General features: G+C 43.7%; 1 protein-coding gene across 1 annotated transcript in view; it reads right to left on the bottom strand.

Annotated features, from left to right (window-relative positions):
- dmd (dystrophin) overlaps positions 1 to 24,633 on the bottom strand; it is a 1,748,406-nt gene that overhangs the window by 144,159 nt on the left and 1,579,614 nt on the right. Inside the window, exons 60-61 of the mRNA XM_041212034.1 lie at positions 6,143 to 6,221; positions 1,770 to 1,830 (exon numbers count right to left, since the gene is read on the bottom strand). Of these exons, the coding sequence (XP_041067968.1) occupies positions 1,770 to 1,830; positions 6,143 to 6,221 (140 nt within the window). The remainder of the gene's footprint in view (positions 1 to 1,769; positions 1,831 to 6,142; positions 6,222 to 24,633) is intronic.

Genomic DNA, 24,633 nt, shown 5'->3' with positions numbered 1-24,633 from the left:
TCTCTGGATGCAATGTGTTGGTGTCTAGGTCGGTAGCTGTCAAGATGCAGTATGTCTGAGTCTCTAGCTGTTTAGATGCAGTGTATATCTGGTTCTCTAGCTGTTTAGATAGTGTGTGCCTGGTCCTCTAGCTGATTGATAGTGTGAGACTGGATCACTGGCTGTTTAGATGCAGCTTGTGCGCTTGGGTCTCTGCTGGTCGGGATGCAGTGTGTCTGTCTTGAGTCCCTGATTGTGTAGAAGCAGTGTGTGTCTGGTTGTCTAGATGCAGTGTGTGTGACTGGGTCCAGCTGCTAGATGCAGTGTGTGTGTCTGAGTCTCTGGCTATTTAGATGCAGTTTGTGTGTCTGAGTCTCTGGCTATTTGGATACAGTGTGTGTGACTGAGTCCCTGGCTGTCTACATATGGTGTGTGTGTGACTGGATCTCTCACTGTCTAGATACAGTGTGTGACTAAGTCCCTGCCTGTTTAGATGCAATGTGTGTGTGTCTGGTTCTCTTGCTATCTAGATACAGTGCATGTGACTGAGTATCTGGTTGTCTTGATACAGTGTGTGGGACTAAATCTCTGCCTGTCTAGATACAGTGTGTACCAGTTATCCTGCTTTTTTCTTGCAGCTGTTTTGTTCAGGATCAGGAAGTCCTTGGTCCATGACCTTATCCCAGCAGCAATCCATACACATGAACAATTGAGCCTATGAATCTGGCCCTGGGACAAGGGATATTAATTTATCCTTACGAAGGTTGGAAGATAGATAAAGATTACATCATGTAGAATCAGAACTAAAACAGTGTAATTGTACAGCCATACCCTCATTTAAAGTAGTCCCGAATAGAGTAGTTTTGTTAATAAGAAGTTAAAAAATTAATACCCAATTATTTGCTTTAAGTACTACCTACTCCAATTATAAAGTAGTTGGGAACCGCATATAAAACTGTCTGCATAGTTACTGACTGGAACTTTCAGCATAAGTTTTCATCTCCTCACCTCCCCACTATGGAACATATTGTCAGCTAAGGTTTTGGCCTGTGACCAGGAGGAATATTAGTACAGGCAACCTGGCCATTTTAAGGGATGAAACAAATTAAGATGAGTGAAAAATGGGAAATTGATCTTGTAAAAATATGCTGACTATTTCTTGAGGATGTATTTTGTAGTTTTATTTTAGAGCAATCAGGAAGAAGAAGTTCTCTTTTGTTCTTTACCATATCATTGAGAATGTAGAAGATTTATTTACATTGTGTTTTCTTTACTTCAAGCTTATGTCGCGTATGGGTGCCGAAAATCTTGGGTTGGGAATGTATCTCCTGATAAATGGGAAAACTTGCTTTAATATTAATATTTTTGATGTAAGTAGTGGTTTGCAGGAACATATCTACTAGTTAAAATGGGATATTCCTGTATAAAGTGAATTTCCTTCCTCTGTCAATTTGTAAAGCCACAATTTATGAAATTGACATTCGGAAGACCTGAAATCCAGTTTCTATAGTTGCCTTTATGTTACTCCAATGCCCGTGCCAGTCAAGGTTCAATACATCCAGCAGTTGGGAAGATCCGATACAAATGCATCTTTTGCACTGCAGTCAGATGTACAATGCCTGTAAGTTAGGAACCTGCATCACTGACACAAGTCTTAGTGCAAGATAAAAGCAATATTTCAACCCATCTGTAACACCATTCCTATTTCTAAGAGCTTTCAGTTTTTAAGCTAATCAAGACCACTTTACACCTTTTTGATGAGAATGGACAGTTTTAAAAGTAGTACTTACTTGATATAGTAGGGCACTTTGTTGGGAGATATTGCCCGCTCCCAAGGACCCTGGACAGAAGCTGGACAAGGAACCAAAGAGAAAAAGGTTAAGCCCAGAGTAAATGAGAAGAATACGTTAATCATTAAAATGACTATTTTTACACTCAGCTCAGCAGATCTGCATCTGTTTGCTCAGCTGCCCATGAAGAAGGGAAGGATTAAGCTAGCAGACTGAGAAATTGTTCTATAAACTGTTTGAAATTGAACCCTTTCAACCACAAAAATAATGGTAGAGCACACGGGTTACAAACCTGGAGAGTTGATAATTACAGTGTGCATTGCTTTTAATGCCACCATCACATTTTACACCAAAAAACAAACAGTAAAAACATGTTTAATAAATCATCAATGAGATTGCCTAGAAATGTTCCTTTGCTCTGATTACAATTATATCAGTGTGATGCAAAATATCCAAAAATAAACTTTCTGTAAAATATTGTGAATAAAACAATTGAAAAAAATACGGTGCACAGCTCTTGTTTAACTAGGTCCCTATTCTGACAGAAAGTGCAGTGAGTTATAAGTGAATAAAATATTCAAGTGTTATATCAAAATTTTTGGAGGTCATCATTTGAACACACCTGCTCTGCACTTAATTGTCAACTATGGCTCAGTGTCACTACGCTCATTTCTGAGCCAAAAAGTGTGGGTTTCTGCTCCATTCTAGAGACTTGAGCATTGAGGGAGTATTGAACTGTTGGAGGTGCCATCTTTCAAATGAAAGTTTAACTGAAACCATATCTGGCCTCTCAGGTCTCAGGTAAAAGTACTCCTATTTCAATAATTTCTTGGTTATTAATCAAGATCTTAAACTGATGAACTTTTTGCTCTTATCTTAAACTGATGAACTGGTCATTATTACATTGCTATTTGTGGGTCTGTGCTGTGTGCCCCACTTTACAACAGTTGCTTCAAAATTGCCTAATTGTCTGTAAAGCTCTTCATGAGATTGTGAAGAGTACAAGTATGAACCCAGTGGCTCACTGTGTATCATTTGTTCCAGTGTGCAGGTCAGTAAAGTCCCAGTTTGAACTCCAATTTCATCCAGAACAGCAGCCATGGTATCCGTGGGTTTGAGTTTTGTGAAGTTTTAACACTGGCCAAAATAAACTAGCAAAATTTACTATAGTTTGTCATAAGGAAAACATTTTTAAAACCAGAATTACTTGCTCCACATCTAATTGGAGCCTGTAAGGGAAGAGTGCCAAGTGGAAGTTTAAACAGGGTCGATGGTGTTGAGAGACAGGCATAGAACTACTCTCCCAAAACTGACACTGAAGTTATCGAGTACCTAACAAAGTTGGTAAAAGTGTTTTCCATAATGTGGACCTTACTATTTCTACTGCAAATGGATGGAAAAGTAATTTTGAATAAGATTGTACTTCTCCACCAAGAAAGGAGGCCACATGAATATCAATAAATTGTATAATGGCACCAGCAGGCCGACTAAAACCTACAGCAATGTTCATGAAGTTGCTAGAGCAACCTCTACAGGAAGGAAAGTGGTCCAGAGAATGATCTATTGGCATCATTATAGTGCACCATGAATATTCACAAACTTGCTTCCTGTCTTGTTTACTGATGATAAATAATGCAGAGTTAATGAAGTTCCTATACGTACATGATTTTAATTTTTAAAAGGAAAACTGTATGGTCAGTCTATAAGAACATTTATAAACTTTATTATAAGCTCTAATGAGCACCAGAGCCAGACTGCCTTCTAGTATCTTACAGTTCTACTGACGGAGAAACTCTTCTTTATAAAGCAGGAGTGATGCCATAGCTGTTTAAAAAAAAACTACATACACTTCTAAGGCACAGTTCACAAATGGTTAGGGCAGATACCTGCAGCCTAGTAAGTGCAAACCTCTCTGATGGTCGATACAGTCATGCGATGTTTAGCTTACTGACTATCAGGGAATGTTGCTACATGATGAAAAGAAATGAAAGACTTGCATTTTTATTGTGCCTTTCACAACCTCAGGATGCTCCAAAACGTTTTACAGACAATGAAATATAATGATGCTAATACAGTTATAATTTATGCTGACATCATGTGTGGCACATTTGAAGAATTTTAAAACCTTCAGTGGTACAAGCACTGCTTCAATGCATTGTCCCTTGTACCAGCATTACCATCACTGGCTGCTTGGTAAAGTAAATGTATTATAAGCTGTCTTGAGAGCTCTAATCAGAAAGCACTCTGTTCTGACATTGGGCATCCATCCACCATCTTTTCTATTTATTCAAACCTTATGTGAGGAATCATTACAATGAGGAACAAATCCTTTATTTGAAGGATAAATGTTAAAGTCCTGAATTTAATCCCCTGCCCCTGATAATAACTGAGTTTATGAGGTGTTAAAGTGCTTACAATGGCCTTCTCACCTGACCTTCATACCATGTGCTATTTTAACAGGTGTGTTTTGGCCAACCAGTGAGGCCCAAGCACAGGTAGATAGGGGCCTCATGGAAATTCACATTTTGACTTGAGCACACGATCTGGACCAATATTTTTGTGCGGTGCTGAGGGAGTGTGATGTTGTTAGAGGTACCTTGTGCCATGAGCTACTTCATTATCAGAGAGTAGCGAATGGAGCTGAAAGCTGTAAATTTCAGGAAACACCCATACCTGATGTTATGATGGAGGGAACATCACTGATGTAGCAGTTGAACGTAGTTGACACATGTACTGCAGATCCCAAGCTGATCAAGGCTCACAAGTTGTGCCTTCAAAAAGGTATGAGTGTGTTCTTTATGTCTCTATTAGCTGCACAGATTTCATTTTACTGATGTTCAGCTCATATACTTGGCACACAGCTATTGTCATAGAGTATAGTCCTGATCTCTAAGAGACCCAGACACACTCCTTTAAGTGTTACAGAATGATAGCATGCTGGATGCCTTAAAATGAATGAATCCTGGCATCTGCCAAGGAAGCGAATATCTACTTACATGGATGTGGTGCCGTTTGGCTTAGTTCAGTGGTAGCGCTCTTCCCTCTGACTCAGGAGATTGTGAGTGCAATTCCTATGCCAGGATTTAAGCATATATTCTAAGATGGCACCTATGTGCATTACTGAGGGAGTGCTACATCATCAGTGGACCCGGTGTGTGGATGAGATGTTAAACTGATGCCCCATCTACCCTGGCATGGCATTTCTAGTGGGTGGCTGGCATCTGCTTCGAGTGCTGTCTGCAGAACCTCCATTTACCCAATTTTTCTACACTTAGCACCAAGATACAGGAGAACAGGAGAATTCTCAATGTGTAACCCTGTTAATGAGGGTGGAGGGGAAAAATGGCAACCCCACAGCAAACAGCATAACAGCAAATGGGTAAGCAATTGTCAACAGCAAAATAAATCATTGAAATTGTATGTGGAGTAAGATAGCGGTTTTTCTCTAGTGGCTAACCCTGGATGGCCATCTTGTGCAGCCGAGAGTATCAGCGGACATAACTGAAGCATTAATAGCCGTTTCCACTTCATTTGACTATATCCGACACAAAATGAGTGGGTGCTTCTAGCGCCCACTGGAATTATAAGAATATAAAATTGAACATGGATGCAATGCAATGATCCCTATCCCATTCTCTTCCATTGCCCACTCCATAACTACCAAAATTTGGGTCATAAGCAATGTTGCCTCTAAGCTGCATGGCCATGCAGCAATACTAAAGTTCCCACATAGGCCATACACAAGTCGACCCCTTTAAATTACCTGTTGTGCATGACTGCGTAAAAAGTTTGAAGGGCTCTTGCACTTAAGTGAATTGCCCATGCATTACAAAAGTGAAATAAAGGTTACACTGGTTACAAGCTGAGGAAAATCTAGGCCAAGGTGTGAAAGGTAATCAGAAAAATAAATCATGGATTTCAAGCCACGATCCCAACTACTATTTTGTCCCACCTTGCCCCATGCCTGATTTGGGGCTTCCCAAAAGGTAGCAGCCCTAAACACATATCTGAGACAACTTATTAAAATAATATGCTCCACATTATTCTGATTAACAGATGTTGCTTAGTTTATAGTGGTTTTGGATATCATGTGAAAAAAAGACTTAATTCAAATGTCTTATGTTCCAATAATCTGAAGCCAGAACTCAAAGAAAAGGAAAGGCTTCTTTCAGTAATTAAACTGAGAACCAATGTGATTAGAAAATAAACCGTGTTAAATGGGCCTTTTTGATTTTACAGTCCAGGTTATATTTTATTTGAATATGCTTGTAAATAGGTAAAGTATTAAAAAAAATAGATTGTTTCCTACCTAAGAACCACTTTCACAATGTGATTAGAGAATCACACTGGAATGATGTGCATCCAATACTTACTGGACAGGAAGTGTTGGGATGTAGGGCCAAAATCCCTATGGGCCTCATGTAGTTGCTTCAAGCGTTCATCTATGGACACCTGAGGAGAAGAAAGAGAAAGAATTATTAACATGGCTGAAAGGATGTAGCCAACTATTATCTTTATCTTTTGTAAAACATTTCTGCATTAACCAGTTTTTCAAGGAATTAAAATGTGAATATCCTGGTGTATCAATCTTCATTTCTTATGACCCATGACTTTCATCTAATTTTATTCCCTTTAAACTAAAAACCTGGACAAACTCCATGACAAGTAATTGTAAAAATGATTGCTGGGAAAGTAACTAATTTCTGCTTTAACCCTACTGGGACTTTTCTTCCTTTCCCCTTCCAATTTTCTTTTACTATGATATGAAAGAATATAAATGTATTTTTAGCAGTATCAGCATGAGGACTTAGTACTTGCTTCTGGTTACAACGACACAATCCCTTGCCTATAATGACAAGTTCAATTTATATTTTGGCTCTTCAAGGATAGGGATGTGTTTGAAGGGAAATCGAACGCTTTTCATCTTTTTTTGTTACACAGTGTTATGGCACAGCCAATGGTGAATGCTGAGCTGCTCAAATCCCAAAGGGAAACTTGAAACAACTACTACAACTGTTTTGCAATTTGTATAAATTTTGAGATGCGTACCTTGAATTCGGTAGTAATAAGCCCACCGAGTCTTATAGGTTTCTTACAAAATTAAATTAAACCTTTATTAATATAAGAAATGATTTTAAGCACACACGAGTCTACAAATTACGACTACTGATAACTTCTAAATTTCCTAATTAATCTAAGTCCCAGTTGCACTTTTGTTAAGGCAACAGTAAGACACATAGGGCAGAATTTTCTGTATGCCGGGCAGGCTGGTCGGGAGCGGGCGTGTGAGGAGCCGATTGCCGCCTGCGATTGGCTCCACACCTCCATTTTATGCAGGTGAGCCAATTAAGGCCCACCCAGCGTGATTTGCGGCTCCCGAGGACAGCGAGAGGGGGCGGGAGGTGGCAGGACTGCAATGACCGCTGGGTCCAATGGCGACCCAGTGGCCTGTTTAAAGAGTGCGCAGGCAGCCTTCCAAAGGCTGGCAACGATGGCCAGCAGAAGGGCTGCCAAGGGCACTGTTGGAGAGCAGGCCAGGCAGGAGGGCAGGTCGGTGGGACACTGTGAGTGCCTTGCTGCCCTCATCAAGGAAGTGGCAGCACGGTGTGAAATCCTCGTGGTGAGGGACAGGAGGAGGGGCCCCCCCCCACATGATGAAATATGCCTTGGAGGAGGTGGCAGAAAGGGCCAGCGCACACGATGTGGTGTGATGCACCTGGGTTCAGTGCCGCAAGCACTTCAACAGCCTGTTGCGATCAGGAAAGTTGAGTACCGTGTTGGCATGAGCCACTTAGCACAGCAGTTAGGTTGACCTCCCTGGCCCGCAACTCCACCCCCACTACTCTGAATGTAGAATAATTCACGGCATGTGGCCTTCGCTGGGTGGGCCAGCATTTATTGCCCATGCTTAGTTCACCCTGAGAGGATGGTGCTGAGCTGGGTTCTGTATCCACTGCATGTGATACACTTACACTCACAGTGTTGTTTTGGGGGCGACCTCAAGGATCTGTACCTTGGCACAGCGCTGGAACGCGAAAACATTTCCAAGTCAGGCTGCTGAATGACTAGGAGGGGAACTTCCAGGTGGCAGGGCACCCATCCATTTGCTGCCCTTGGCATTCTACATGGTTGTGCTTCCTTGCTTTGGAAGGGCATACAGTGTGGGTGGCAAATGTGATGGAGGCAGCATCTGGGCAAGGGGGTCAGCCCTGGCTGCTTGGTGTGAGTGTATGGCTGCTCCAGGGTCACGGTTCACATGAGCCCTGCAATGTTTCACTTAGGTGGGGGTGCCAGGGCATTCCAGGTACAGGGCGGAGTAATCAATGCTCCCCTCTCCTTTTCAGGAGACGACCACATACAATAACTCTGAGCGGATGCAGACTGGCGGAGGCCAGGCACAGTTGGTGATTCTCATCAGATACAAGCAGAAGGCTCTTGAGCTGGAGAGGCGCCATGTGCCCAGATGAACTGGTAGTGGTGAGGCTGGGGTGCCAGGGGGAGGTAAGAGTGTCGTGCACTGAGGTCACAATGTCTGCCCTTGCAACCATTCCACTGTTGACTGTTTAGTGAATTCAGCTTCCAACATGGGTTTCTCATTGATTATGGAAGGAGGAACGCATCCTGATCTGGGGGCCAGGCATGCACATTAACAAAGTCTCGACTTCAACTAATCAAATGTCCTTGCTCTTCCTTTCAGCCTCACTGGAGCAGGCCCAGAACGAGGAGGCAGAGGGCCCGCCACTAACACCTGAGGGCCCTAACAAGCACCAGCATCACAACATCTCAGCCAGGCAGGCACTAGCGCAGATACTAACAGCTTGGTGGGGATTAGATCATCGGCTAGTGTCCCAGGTCACAGTGGTGAGGGCAATTCACCTGAGCTGCAGGCGGAGACAGAGTGCCCATGGTACCAGCAATTGAAGGGCTGCTGGGGACCAGGAACATGCCCAGTCGGTGGCTGATGATTTGCCTCTGGAGTCGTACCTGAGACAGCAGATGCAGGAAGTCCAGCAGGGTGTGTGGGAGGATCTGGCAGAGATAAATGAGGCAATGTGTGCCATGGTCTCTGTGATGGAGGAGACCATGTGGAACATCAGCAATGCATTGACCCTCATGGCTGAGCGCAATGATTCCTCCATGGAGAGAGTGGCGACTCTCATGGATAGGCTCCTCATGAGAATAATCAGGGCTTCCTGGAGATGCATTCAGACATGCAAGCCCTCGCAGCAGCATTGAGCTCAGCTGGTCAGTGTTGGTCTGGGAGATGGATTGGGCACTCAGTATCCCAGCACGGTGACCATCCATCAATAGTGAGCAGGGAGGTCCAAAGCGACCTCACGTCGGTGCAGCAACTGCCTGTCATCTCTGCAGGCTCCTCTCAGGGCGCTCTGGATGTGGCCAGCAGCTCCTCCATCAGTGACCGTGGGATCTGATGAGGTTGCGGTGACTGGGGAGATGCCAGCCAGGCCACTGGCCGCTCCCTCCCAGGCGGGGCCATCACAGGCTCCACAGGCTAGGGGATGCCCTCCAAGGTCATCAAGGCCAACAGGACAGCAGAGTGAGCAGGCTGTCCCGAATGCCAGTACCAGCGAGGGGGGAGCACCTAGATGTAGCACCCGAAAACCTAAGTGTAAGGCACCTTAGGCACACCACGTGCTTCTCACTGGTGGTTTTCTGTTGCCCCGGTACTAGTTAATTATAATTTGGTGTGCAGCTGTGAATGAAGTTTCTTTTCTGTTTTGTTTTGTGAAATCATTAAATGCTTTAGTTTTGAACAAGGCTCAGGGTGTTCCCTTACATCTGCAGGTGTACGAAAACCCATGATGTTATGAGTGACCTGTTTGTCATTGAGCTTTATTGACAAGACACATAGTTAATGTTCCTGACCAAGCAGATGTTGCTGTCAGGTATCGAATATGGAGCCTGCAGCCCTGGCGTGTGTTGGAAGTCCATCTGTGGTGGGCTAGCTGAAAGTTCACTGGATTAAAGCCTCCCGGGTGGCCCTGCCTCCCTGGAGGTTGCCCAGGTCAGTAACTATCCCCTCAATGTTTTCCTGAGCATGCTCATCCTCAGACTCACTACTGGACTCATCGTGTGCAGCCAGAGCATCTGTGTTGATATCTTCTTCCTCCAATGTGTCCCCCCTTTCCAGTGCCAGATGGTGGAAAGCGCAGCATGCAACCAGTATCAGTGACACACGATCTGGGGGGTATTGCAGGACGCCCCCTGAACAGTCCAGGCAATGGGAGTGAATCTTAAGAAGACTGATGCTTCTCTCCACCACAGCCCTTGTGGAGGCATGGCACCTATTGTACCGCTGCTCAGCCTCTGTTCTTGGATGGCGGAGAGGCGTCATAAGCCACCTTTTGAGGGAAAAGCCCTTGTCACCCAGCAGCCATCCATCCAGCTGGGCTGGAGCACTAAAGAGCCCTGGCACCTGGGAGTGCCTGAGGATGTAGGCATCGTGGGAGCTGCCGGGGTACCTTGCACAGACTTGTAGAATCAGCATCCTGTGGTCACACACTATCTGCACGTTCATGGGGTGGAATCGCTTCCTGTTGACAAAGGCTCCCGGCTCACCTGCTGGCGCCTTGATGGTCACATCTGTGCAATTGATTGCACCCTGCATGCGGGGGAACCCAGCTATTGCTGCAAAACCTCTGGCTCGTTGCGCCTGGCTGGCCTCGTCCAAGCAGTAGTGAATAAAAGTCATGCACACCTGAACAGAGCGTCTGTCACCAGCTTGACACAACTGTGGACAGCTGACTGGGAAACTCCCCTTCCGACCCTTGGAAAGAACCAGAGGCATAGAACTTAAGGGCAGCCGTGACCTTCAACACTAATGGCATGGGGTGCCCACCCCCACAGTGGCACTGATATCAGGGTCTATCATCTGACAAATGGAGGTCACTGTCTGCCTTGAGAGACGGAGCCTCCTTCTGCATTGCAGCTCAGACATATTGAGGTAGCTGCTTCGCTGCCTATAAACTCTGGCAGCAGGAGAGTGACATCTTCTGTGGCCCCTTCCACCCTGGATTTCCTGTTGGCCCTGCGCCTCTTGTGCCTGTGCCTGTCATCCCAAAGGTGGCTCCATCTGGAGGCTGAATATGGACACCTGGCCTCCTCCCCCTTCAGGCCCTCTCTTCCTCCTCAGTGGAGGTGCCTCCAGTGGAGCGCACAACTCCCATTCCCAGGCTAAGGGAAACTAGCAAGGCCCCAAGAATGATGTTTACTCCAGATTCCTGACCGGAAGCCTGTTATTCCTGTACAAGCAGCTGTGAAGAGATTTGAAGCTCTCCTGTTCACACAAGTAAGTAGGAGTAAGTTTAAAAATTAAATGTCCAACAAATACCCCTCTTATCCCGCTTGTGGATGAGATTGTTAAAAATGTGGCCTACCCACCTGCCCATTGTGCCCGTGCGATGCTCTGAAGATCACACAGGCTCCGAAAAATCTCCATCTATTAATGCCTCAAGGGCCTTAAGTGGCCCGTTAATTAATGGCGGGTATGCACTGGAGCTCCTAGCGCGCCCGCCCACTGAAATATGGCATCAGGACACAGGCCCGACATCACCACGCGTCAGTGTGTCGGGCCCGCCCCCGCACACCGACGTCAAACTTCTAGCCGGCAATGAAACATGGTACCCTGAACAATCCAATTCAAAGTGAGTTTTCTTAATTCGGTTCGTTGTAGACAGCAGCTTGAGGCATAGATGCTGAAGGCTTTTCACAATTGTTAGATCTTAAAATGCCTCCCCTTACTCACAACCTTTGCTCCTTTATACATATTTTCTCCTTGAATGCAAATTCCCATTGTTTCAGTATGTCTTCGGATTTTACCTCCCTGATAATAAAAATCTCTCATAATACTAATTTTACCAGTAATCTTTGGGAAAAATAAACACACCGGCCTGAATTTTACCTTTGGCGGGCGCACAGGTGGGGCTGGGAAGTGGTCAGGAAATGGAACGTCAGCTGCTATTGGCCTCCCGACCGCGATTTCACGCTAGCTGGCCAATTAACAGCGCTGCCAGGGTGGGGGCGGGCGATGACATTTCCGCAGGCGTGGAAATCCTCTCTGGCCACAGGAGAGGTGCCAGACGACTAGAAACAGCAAATGTGGTACCATTATTCAAAAAGGCTAGTAGGGATAAATTACAGGCCAGTGAGTTTAACATCAGTGGTAGGGAAACTATTGGAAAAAATTCTGAGGGACAGGATTAATCTCCACTTGGAGAGGCAGGATTAACGAGGGATAGCCAGCATGGCTTTGTCAGGGGGAGATCATGTCTAACAAATTTGATTGATGTTTTCTAGGAGTGACTAGTTGTGTAGATGAGGATAACACAGTTGATGTAGTCAGTAAAGCTTTTGACAAGGTTCCTCATGGGAGAATGGTCAAGAAGGAAAGAGCCTATGGGATCCAGGGCAATTTGGCAAATTGGATCCAAAACTGGTTTCATGGCAGGAGGCAGAGGGTGATGGTCAAAGGTTGTTTTTACGATTGGAAGCCTGTGACGAGTGGTGTACCGCAGGGATCGGTGCTGGGAACCTTGCTGTTTGTAGCGTACATTAATGATTTGGATGTGAATATAGGAGGTATGATCAGTGAGTTCGCAGATGACACAAAAATTGGTGGTGTTGTAACTAATGAGGAGGAAAGCCTTAGATTACAGGACAATATAGATGGGCTAATAAGATGGGTAGAGCAGTGGCAATTGGAACTTAATCCTGAGAAGTGTGAGGTGATGCATTTTGAGAGGACTAACACAGCAAGAGAATACACAATGAATAGTAGGACCTTAGGAAGTACAGAAGATCAGAGGGACCTTGGTGTACATGTCCCTGAAGGTAGCAGCACAGGTAGATAAGGTTAAGAAGGCATATGGGATACTTGCCTTTATTAGCTGAGGCATAGAAAATAAGAGCAGGGAGGTTATGTTGGAGCTGTGTAAAATGCTAATTAGGTCACAGCTGGAGTTTTGTGATCGCCACACTATAGGAAGGATGTGATTGCACTGGTGAGGGTGCAGAGGAGATTCGCCAGGATGTTGCCTGGGCTAGAGTATTTCAGCTATGAAGAGAAACTGGACAGGCTAGGGTTGTTTAATTTAGAGCAGAGATGGCTGAGGGGGACCTGATAGAGGTAAACAAAATTATGAGGGGTATAGATAGGAAGAAACATTTCCCCTTAGCGGAAGTGTCAGTAACCAGGGGGCATAGATTAAGGTAAGGGGCAGGAGGTTTAGAGGGGATTTGAGGAAACATTTTTTCACCCAGAGGGTGTTCGGAATCAGGAACACATTGCCTGAGGGCATGAGAGGCAGGAACCCTCACAACATTTAAGAAGTATTTAGATGAGAACTTAAAATGCCATAGCACACAGGGGTCAAGTGCTGAAAAATGGGATTAGAATAGATAAGTGCTTGATGGCCGGCACAGACACGATGGGCAGAAAGGCCTGTTTCTGTGCCGTATAACTGTATGACTCCCTGAAGGCAGACAGCTGCCTCAGGGAGCTGCAGACCTGAAAATGCAGCAAATAAAGGTTTTAAAAGCTACAAAAAAATGTCCATGCATCACAATCAATCACCTGAAAATATAGCTGATAAAAATGCTGTCCACAGATATTTATTTTTTATTTTATTTCATAACGGAAATTTCATCCTGCCCTTGGATGAGGTTTCATGAAAAATGCAAAGGCCGCCTGGCCAATTTGCCCATCTGCAAACCGTAAGGTTGGACGGGCCACGAAAAATTGGAGGCAATTGTGCCGTTAATGGACTTAATTGCCCTCTTAATTGTCAGCGGGCGTGCTTCTGACTTTTGCACGTGCCCATCGAGCAAAACATTGCGCAAGTGCATGATGACACCAGGATGCTTGCCCAATGTCTTGTGCAATTTTATGCCCGATGGGGTCGGGCACACGCCTGCCCGCAGAAATTCCACCCACTGTTTCTGAGCTTCACTTGGTGAGCTGACACATTTCAACCGCCCTCCCCGCCCCTTTGAAAACAATCTAGGCTGGTTTATTTAAAAATGCAAATGTTCCCTTTACCTCTATGTCCACCTACTTAACATTTCAAACCTAGGTTATCTTCTAACGCATCAAAGCCTTCAGACCAGCTGCTTTTATTTCAATTAAATCATACACACAGGCACAGACACAGACCCCACTATTACTCTACTTAACAATAAATTCCAATAACATTGTGGCAGTTATTGTATCTTCCTGACACACACAGGCAGGATTATTACCTCATCAAGCGGGTGGGCCTGGGAGTGGCCACAAAACCGACTGCTGCCCGCAATTGGGCCCTGACTGTGATTTCATGCTGGCTGGCCAATTAATGCTGTAGGTGAACTGCTCAGCGCTGCCTGAGGAGGAGGGGGACGCGGGAGGGCAAGGCCGAGGGCGGAGATCAGTGCAGGCACTGGGCAGTGCGCAATGAAAGCTCCCTGAAGGCAGAGGGCTGCCTCAGGGAACTGAAGGTTTCTAACATTCTTAAAATAAAGATTTTAAAATTAAGATAAACATGTCCCCTCATGTGACTCATGAGCAGGAACATGTTAAAAATTAGATTTTAAAATTTTTATTTTGTTTTCAATTAACATTGGAAACCTCATCGCACCTGTGGAAGAGGTTTCCTCAAAAATCCAAGGCTGCTTGGCCTTTTCGCCTACCTGCCAACTGTTAAGGTTGGAAAGGCAGGGAAAAATTCACTTTAATTAACTTATTAATGGGCTTAACAGCCCTGTTAATTGTCGGTGGGCTTGCACCCACACGCCAAGCTGAAAATCTGGCCCACAGTTATATGGGAAGCACAGCACATTCTACACAACCTCAGTCTCAGAAGAGTGCCTGTCCATGGACCCCAACCAATTTCTCCATTTCCTATAACCAGGCTGCCTTTTAGTTTTTCTAAATGAGTTTGCCAAGTTAATGCCAAATTAGGGACAGCTTTGTGCTGCATTGAGCTTTATGCCAGCTGAAATAAACTTGCACTCCATCAGTCTGCACCGGCTTCAAATCCAGTTCCAGAATGAAAGATGAGTGTACTGACCAAACTACTTGAATTGCTAATTTTTTTTTTTGTAAACAAGATTGACAGAGTGCCAAAGAGCAGTGGAGCCTGGAGTCAGTGTTATAACAAATGGTTAAATTATTTTGGTGTTCCATCATTATTTAAGATAGTTACAGATACTGTACGGAGTAGAATGGAAAGTAGTTCCAGTTCCACCTGACACATTGAATTAAATGATCAAATTAAGACCCTTGTGAGTGACATAAATTGCCAGCAGTTTTAAGAAATAGTGTAAGTATTTTATATAGGGCAGAATTTTTCATATGGTGGGCGGGCTTGGCAGGAGCGGGGCCAATCGCTGCTTGTGATCGGCTCCGCGCCACCATTTTACGCGGGCGGGCCAATTAAGGCCCACCCAGTGTAAGATGCGACCGGTAGCACTCAGTGCTATCTGTGCGGGAGGGGGGAGGAGGGAGAGTTGGGGCCAGCGAAAGAGCACTTCAATCTCCCTGAGGCACTAAGCTGCCTCAGGGAGATTGAATCAATATTAAATTATTCAATAAAAGGTTTAAAATTTTTTATATTTATGAAATTTTAAAAAGTTATTTAATAAAAGCTTTAGGAAACCATGGATGAGGTTTCCTAAAACTGCGAAGGCCGCTTGGGCTTTTCACCTGCCCGCCAACGTTAAAATTACAATAATTGCTTTGGTAATGGCCTTAATAGGCTGTTTACATTTCAGTGGGCACGCAGCTGACTCCGGCGCACGTCCACTGAATGAAATATCGCGGGACTGCACGATGATGTCGGGACGCATGCCCATCATTGTGCGTCATTTTACGCATTGGCGTGTTGGGCCCGGCCCTGCATGCCGACTGAAAAATTCTGCCCATAGTTACACTGCTAGAACAGAGAGAGGGATAGTGATGCTGTACAATATTAGTAACAAATGTTAACACCTGTTCCTTTTACTGCTATTTCAATGAAGGTGGGAACCTGTTTATTTCATATCAATAATATTTTGCATCTGATATGTGCAGTATAACACCACTGACTTCATAGAAATCATCAGTTGTTGGGAGTTAGTTGAGTCCATCACCAAGGGTGGCTTGGCAACATCATTGACTGAGTTGGTTGAATCTTCAGAATGGTTGCAGAACAAGAGGAGGCCATTTGGCCCATTGAGTCTGTGCTAGCTCTCTGCAAGAGTGATCTTCTAGTTGCATTCCCTTGCCCTTTCCTCTTGAAAGGCATAGCTGTCAGCCTGATCTTGCAGCAGGTGGTGAGGGTACCAACCTGAGGAAATAACTTACTTGACCGCAACCTCAACAATCTACCTGATTGACTGGTTTATGGAATCATTGATAGGGGTTAGCAATGCACAATCCTTATGGAACTAAGTTCCATTTTCACACCGAGGACACCTTCCACAACATCACATGGAATTACCAGCATGCTAAGTGGGGTAGATTAAGAACTGATCTAGCAGCTCAAAATTGGGCAACTATGTAGGCCATCAGCAGCAGAATGCTATTCCACCACACTCAAGGCCTGGCATATCTCTCACTCCTCTATCATCAAGTGGATGATTAACCCTGGTTCAATCAAGAGTGTAGAAGGGTGTGCCATTTGTAGCACAAGCCATACCTCAAAATCAGGTGCCAACCTGGTGAAGTTATATATGCATGCTAAACAGCAGAAGCTATAGACAAAGTTCAAAAATTCCACAACTATTGGAACCTTTACTTGAATAGCTTGATGGTCTTATCTATGAGAGCCGTGGATCTGGAGTGACTAATTGAATGCATGCGCAGTCTGTGACCAGGTTCCTGACAGGAGTCATGAGCCAAAGTGTTCAGTGGATATATCTGGTCCCCAAACAGCAAGCCTGACATTGGACAGTCTGGATGAAAGAGAGGGGTTATTGAGGACTGGCATAGAATAAAGCATCATAAATAATGCCAGGATACAAGACACAATCTTGTGTAACTCAATGTTTATGGCCCACAAAGGAGTTGCACATTTAAGGAATAGAATCCCTTCCTGGTACAGTAGAGAGTTTTGTCTTGTGCAGGAGCACAGAGGGCTAATGTACATGCAATGAATGATCCACTGCTTCTCATGAAAACAAATAATTCTTGCAAGTCTGACCGCTCTCTCCTCCTGCATTGTAGCCTCCATTGGGAAGATGATGACTTCCTGGGAGCAAGAACAACCTGCCTCTGTGACCTCTTCAACTACATTGTGCACAGCAAAATTGTGGCATGTTACTGTTGTCACCCACTGGATGTTGGAAGAAGCCCGAAACATAAAAAGTCCAGGACCACAGCGACCTTCAGAATCACATGCAGTGCTACGTTTATGCTAATGCTGGGCCACAACCATCTTCAGCTGTGACCTTCACCAATGACCTTCCCTTCACCATTAGGTCAGACATGGAGATTTCCCTGATGATTGCAGCATTCAATCCCATTCATAACTCCTCAAGCACTGAAGCAGTCAGTGCCTGCATGCAGCAATACCTGTTCAACATTTAGGCTTAGCCCAATAAGTGGCAGGCAACATTTGTACCACACAAGTGCCAGACAATGACCATCTCCAACAGGAGCAAAATTACCACCTCCTCTTGACATTCCCATCATTGGGTGTTACCAATAACCAGAAACTTAACTGGACCAGCCATTTAAGTACTGTGGCTACAAAAACAGGTTAGAGGCTGGGTATTCTGTAATGGATAACTCACCTCCTAACTCCCCAAAGCCTGTCCACCATCTACATGGCACAAATCAGGTGCATGATGGAATACTCTTGTCATGCCTATGCAATTATACCTGTGGCTTTAGGGAAAAATTGACACTACTTTTTAAAAGCAGAATGGAAAATGGACAATTGACTTTGAAACAAAATGGAGTCAGAAGATCAGGTGACTTTTTCTCCTTTTGTGTCTGCCAAATATACATGAAACTGCTCAAGGCTGGAAATCAGCCTGCTTGTCTGGTTAGGATGTTAAAATGTAAATGATGTTTTGGGACATTCCCTTGAAAAGACTAAAAATGCAACAGATCTCTCCTGTGGATTTAACAGTGCTATATAACTACAGGAACTAATGCACAATAACCCCACAGACTTAGTGGCTGCACAATGAAATTTCACAGAATGGGTTTGAGGAAAAACATTCTACCACAAGGAGATGCAAATGGCCAAGATTCAAACCCCATTATGTGTCAATGCTCATATCATCAGAGAACATTTGTGTGGATAATTGGAAAACTGATAGTATGGTCATCTGATAGAAACCAATTTGTGCTAAGAAACACTTAAGATATCTTTGGAGACCAGCCCCATTGTCAGTAGTCTGAGAAACAAAGAGACCACCTAGGGAAGAGATCCCACTCAGCAAAGAAAGAACCCTGCCTAGAATCCACCAACACCCAGAGAAGTGGGGATGGCCATTTACCTACCTACTGATTTGAACAACCAAGACAGATCTTCACTACAGAGTTTCAACTGCAGCAAAGCCAGAGACCGGCTGTTGCAAGGAGTAAGCCACTCTGAATTTGTCACCGTATACTTCTAAATTCCATTTACTCAGTGAACCAAGAGAATCATCAGGCCTGCAATGTTTCCAGCTTCCATCTCAAAAGACTAAGTGTATGGTGCCTATTATATAATCACCTTTTTTTGTGAGCGTGTCTTGTGTGCATGTGTGAGTGGGTGTTGTTGCAAATACATTTGGTTGTTGAGAAATAAACACTTACTCTTCGTTCTTTTTAAATTTGCGGGAAAACCTGTCTTATGTCTGTTATTAAGAGTCACAGCACTGAAGGGGTTTAAACACTTCTCCTTTAAAACACAGTCATGAGGTGGAAGAAAAAGAGTGAACTGTCCTAACATCTGTCTGTAACATTCCACTTGCCTGGATGAGTGCAGCTCCAACAACAGTCAAGAAATTCAACACCATCCAGGACAAAGCAGCTTATCTACCACTTTCAACATTCACTCCATCACTGACATACAGTAGCAGCAGTGTGTACCATTTATAATATGCACTGTTCCTTCAACAGCACCTTCCAAACCTGTGACCTCTACCACCTAGAAAAACAAGGACAATAAGAACATGGGAACATAAATATCCTGGAACTCCCTCCCTCACAGCATAAGGACTGCAGTGGTTCAAGAAGGTGGCTCACCACCAACTTCTCAGGGCAATTCAGGATGAGGAATAGCATGGGGAGCTTTGCCAGCAATGTCCACAACCCACGAATAAATATTTTAAAAATCCTGATTGAGCAGGAGGCAGATGTTGGTCACTCTCTCCCTGGAGAATTGAAGCCACTTAATGCACTGTGAAATCGGGTTCCTGTGGACCCTCATGGTGTAAAGCCTCCTCCACCCTTCCTTCCTTTACCCTATTTTAGCAGTTGTCTGTTGTTGTTGCCCTTGATGCCACAGCCCCAAAATCAGCATAACACACTCTAATAGCCCATCAAGTCTAAACACAGACTTAATTTAATGGAGATGAGCATCCCTTTAAATATCACTGCTGTAGTATGCTTTCCAACTGTTAAGGCAATGACTTATGACTGAGGTTAAGACCAGGGAATCATGCAATTCCCCACACAAATTTAGCAAGCATGTCCTATTTCAGGTGCAAGAGCTCATATTAGTATTTAAATTCATGATGTGCACATTACAGCCATCCACCAGGGCTGGCTAAAAAATTCCCAGAAATAATTTAACACAGGCCCCAATGCACTTGTAAACTGGACATGGGGCTGTTGCCCTGTTAATTTCGACTCAGAACATATGCAACCACATGGAATTTAGATCCCAGAGAATCAGATGATCTGCTAAAGAAAGAGTGATTTGCATTTATATAGTGCGGATGTCCCAAAGCACTTTACAGCCAATGAAGTACTTTCAAATTGTAGTCTCTGTAGGAAACATAGCACCATAAGACCATAAGACATAGGAGCAGAAATTAGGCCATTCGGCCCATCGAGTCTGCTCTGCCATTCAATCATGGCTGATAAGTTCCTCAACCTATTCTCCCGCCTTCTCCCCATAACCTTTGATCCCCTTACCAATCAAGAACCTATCTATCTCAGTCTTAAATACACTCAATGACCTGCCCTCCACAGCCTTCTGTGGCAATGAATTCCATAGATTCACCACACTCTGGCTAAAGAAGTTTCTCCTCATCTCTGTTCTAAAAGGTCTTCCCTTTACTCTGAAGCTGCGTCCTTGGGTCCTAGTCTCTCCTACTAATGGAAGCATCTTCCCCACGTCCATTCAATCCAGGCCTTTCAGTATTCTGTATGTTTTAATCAGATCCCCCCCATATCCTTCTAAACTCCATCGAGTATAGACCCAGAGTCCTCAAATGTTCCTCATATGTTAAGCCTTTCGTTACTGGGATTGTTCTCGTGAACCTCCTCTGGATCCTCTCCAGGGTCAGCATATCCTTCCTGAGAAACCGGGCCCAAAATTGCTCACAATATTCTAAATGTGGTCTGACCAGAGCCTTATAAAGCCTCAGCAGCATATCCCTGCTTTTATATTCTAGTCCTCTCGAAATAAACGCCAACATTGCATTTGCCTTCCTAACTACCGACTCAACCTGCAAGTTAACCTGAAGAGAATCCTGGACTAGGACTCCCAAGTCCCTTTGCACGCCAGATTTCTGAATTCTCTCCCCATTTAGAAAATAGTCTATGCCTCTATTCTTCCTACCAATGACCTCACACTTCCCCATGTTGTATTCCATCTGCCACTTCTTTGCCCATTCTCCTAATCTGTCCAAATCCTCCTGCAGCCTCCCCCCCTTCTCAATACTACCTGTCCCTCCACCTATCTTTGTATCATCTGCAAACTTAGCCAGGATGCCCTCAGTTCCTTCATCTAGATCATTAATGTATAAACTGAAAAGTTGTGGTCCCAACACTGACCCCTGCGGAACTCCACTAGTCACCGGCCGCCATCCTGAGAAGGACCCCCTTATCCCCACTCTCTGCCTCCTGCCAGACAGCCAATCTTCTATCCATGCTAGTACCTTGCCTCTAGCACCATGGGCTCTTATCTTACTGAGCAGCCTCCTGTGTAGCATCTTGTCAATGGCCTTCTGGAAGTCCAAGTAGATAACATCCATTGGCTTTACTTTGTCTAACCTACTTGTTACCTCCTCAAAGAATTCTAACAGATTTGGCAAGCATGACCTCCCCTTGATGAAACCATGCTGACTTTGCCTGATTTTACCATGCACTTCCACGTATTCTGAAATCTCATCCTTAATAAATGATTCTAAAATCTTACCAACGACTGAGGTCAGGCTAATCGGCCTGTAATTTTGCCTCATTCCATTCTTAAACAGGGATTAATGATTTTCCAGTCCTCTGGGACCCTCCCTCACTCCAGTGATTCCTGAAAGATCACCACTAACACCTCCATTATCTCTTCAGCTATCTCCTTCAGAACTCTGGGGTGTAATCCATCTGGCCCAGGTGATTTATCCACCTTCAGACCTTTCAGTTTTCTTAGCACCTTCTCCTTGGTAATGGCCATCATACTCACCTCTGCCCCCTGAATCTCTTGAACTTTGGGCATGTTACTCATGCCTTCCACCGTGAAGACTGATGCAAAGTACCTATTCAGTTCCTCTACCATTTCTTTGTTCCCCACCACTACTTTTCCAGCGTCATTTTCCAGTGGCCTAATGTCTACTTTTGCCTCTCTCTTACCCTTTATATATCTAAAAAAAACTCTTGCAATCTTCTTTTATATGACTGGCTAGTTTACCCTCATATTTAATCTTCTCCCTCCTTATTTCTTTTTTAGTTGTCCTCTGTTGGTCTTTGTTTTAGTTGTCCTCTAATTGTCACCAATTTTCACACAGCAAGCTCCCACAAACAGCAATGTGATAATAACCAGGTAATCTGTTTCTGTGTTGTTGATTGAGGGACACATATTGACCAGGACACCAGGAATAACTTTATTTCTTTTTTTGAAATAGTCATGGGATCTTTATGTTCACCCAAGAGATTTAACATCACATCAGAGAGATAGCAACTCCAACCGTGCAGTACTCCCTTAGTACTGCACTGGAATTTCAGCTTTGATTTTTGTGCTTAAGTCCTGGAGTGGAACTTAAAACCACAACTTTATGACTCAGTGGTAAGAGTGCTACCAACTGAGCCACAACTGACACTGCGAAAATGCTGTCAGAATGCAATTTTAGGAGCAAATAGGAATGAGTATTGATTGACTGAATATTTTGGTCAGGTCATGTTTTTGAATAACAAACATTAACTGTTGCAATTTATAATGTGACAGGAACTTCTCAAAAATTACAGAACTTTAGTTGCCTTATAACTTACTCTCTAATCATTCCAACACAACACAGTTTGTTGAATATAATTTATATTGTATCATAATGTTGCAACAAAATGCAGTACTTGTTTAAGGATTGAAATGCCCATGATCGGGCCACTTCAATCACCACTGAATCTTTGCCATAAACATCGGCTCTGATCAAGATTTCCTTTGGAAACCTACACAACTACTTCAATCATTTGAAAATACTTTCTTTTCCTGCTGACTTCCAGCTGCTGAAACAACACAAAGCATTTCCATACAGATCAATACAGAATGTGATTTGATCTTCTTCCCCTTTCTTTCTTAGCAAAGCAACTTCAAACAGACTCGAGTCTCCTATCCAAAAGATAATTACCGAATTAAATTACAAATAGATTACTATTGATGTAGTTAATAAAAAGCAGGAAGAATTTGGCTTTTTATTAACTTACAAAACACCATATACTTGACATGTCACATTATCCTTGATGTACTCAATAAGGCACAAGGCTGAAATTTAAATAAATTATCTTCAACAAACATGCTGGAAGACTTGTCACAACAAAGGATCAAAGATCTTTCCAATTGTTTATAAATTATATTTTTATATTCTTGAAAAATATTGAGTGTGATATTTGTTTAATGGCTGCTTCGTTGCAGAGTTCTCACTCTACTTTACCTTTAATTTGCAAAAAGTACTTGAGAGGAGTTCTCTGAGAATATTGATGCCAGGGCTTTATAATTTAAACAGATTTCTCCAGTTACTTGACAGAATGCATACTGTTTATTCCAGCAGATTTTATCAAGGATCTGTCACAGAAGGAGTAAGCTCCAGGAAACTGCTGAAGCTGAACAGCACTGTGAACTAACATTTGAGGATACTCAATTCTCACTGGTGGACTGAATGCCACAGTGAATGATGTTTCAGCACTAAGACGTGTGCTCAAACCCTACCCAAGATGATGAGGGAGAAAGTTTTACCTCCGAATGTTGTAAGCAATTTGGCCCCTGTGTAAAATGAGTTTGAGGTCTTGTGAAAGGAGCTTCCAGTGAATGTGAATCTATAGCATAGAACTCCCCAGAATCAGGGGACTCATTTAGAGATGGATGACCAATGTACAAAATGGGAAATTCACACTGATGCTGTATTGCCAAAGTTGAGACAAAGTTGTTGAATCAAAGCAATGGGAGCTTTATTCTGTATCTGGCTACATCTGGTTTCTTTGTTTCTGACCTGTAGGTCTTTTAGTTCTAATTCCAGCACTTGGGTAACAGACGTGCCCACATTCTTCATATCTGACCCATCAAACAATCTGGAGTAAACCTATTTTGATTTGTAGCATGAGCTCCCAGCAGAGAATCTGTCTGCTGCTGGGAATTCTCACTATCAGATGGACAGGAGGGTACTTTACTGTCCTACATAAAGGGCTGCAGCAGTATGGGAATGGAAATTAAGCCATGGATTAGCTCTGGTTGGAGTAATTCGAAGAAATGCACTGGAGTGTTGTGGGATAGAAAAATACCACTGAAACTAAAAGGAAGAATCCACAAGACAGTTCTGAGTCCAGCCTTGTTATATAGTGTAGCAACATCGAGAAGAGAGGAACAATGACCGAATACTAATGAAATGTGGATACTGAGATAGGTGTGTGGAGTGATGAGGAAGGACAGGATCAGGAACAAGTACATCAATGGGTCAGTGAAGATTATGGAAGCATCGGTGAAAATAACCAAGAAGAGATTGAAATGGTATGAGCATCTGATGCAGAGAGGTCATGTGGTGAGATGAATGATAGAGATGGGACTGCCAGGGAGAAGCAAAGGAAGGCCTAAGACCAGATGGAAGGACGACATGGCAAGCAACTTAAATGTAGTGGGATTGGAAGAGGAATGGATGACTGACAGGAAGACGTGGAGATAGGTGATCAGACAGCATTGTGGCAACCCCATGTAAAATGGGAGAAACTAAAAGAAGAAGAAAGGAACAGACATAAAGGGCTACAGCTGCCATTTAAAGAGTAGTCAAAAACAAAGGGCAAAGTTTTTTGACTGGCAAGAGCCACTGAATGTCAAAAAGTAGAGGTCTCAAGTCTTAGGTTGAGTGAGCTGGTGTTAACATATTTTGCCCATTATAAGCAATGTCTGGATAAACCAGAATAGATTTAGTCTCTTCATTTCAATTTTAGAGTCAACATATTTTCAACAGGTGTTTTTTATTTGATATATTATGGTATTAAGGATTAAATGACAGCCTATGAACTCAGGGCCAGTTTCAATTGTGCAATTCTTTCTTCCTCTCTCTCCCCATTCAAGACTCCATTTTGAGGCCTTTGATGAACCCAATTATCTAAAAGACAAAGGGCTGATTTCACAAATACAGAGTACAAATTTATTGAAGAATTTAATGAACTGCCCAAAACAGCCAGCATGCTTAATATGTCAAAAGTGGAATCTTTGTAATTGGCTCAAGTGGTAATGGAAATGAAGCA

This window comes from Carcharodon carcharias, chromosome 18 (genome assembly GCF_017639515.1).
Source record: "Carcharodon carcharias isolate sCarCar2 chromosome 18, sCarCar2.pri, whole genome shotgun sequence".
NCBI classification, from domain to species: domain Eukaryota; kingdom Metazoa; phylum Chordata; class Chondrichthyes; order Lamniformes; family Lamnidae; genus Carcharodon; species Carcharodon carcharias.
The sequence above is the reverse complement of the archived record's forward strand: the minus strand, read 5'-3'. Positions and strand labels throughout refer to the sequence as shown.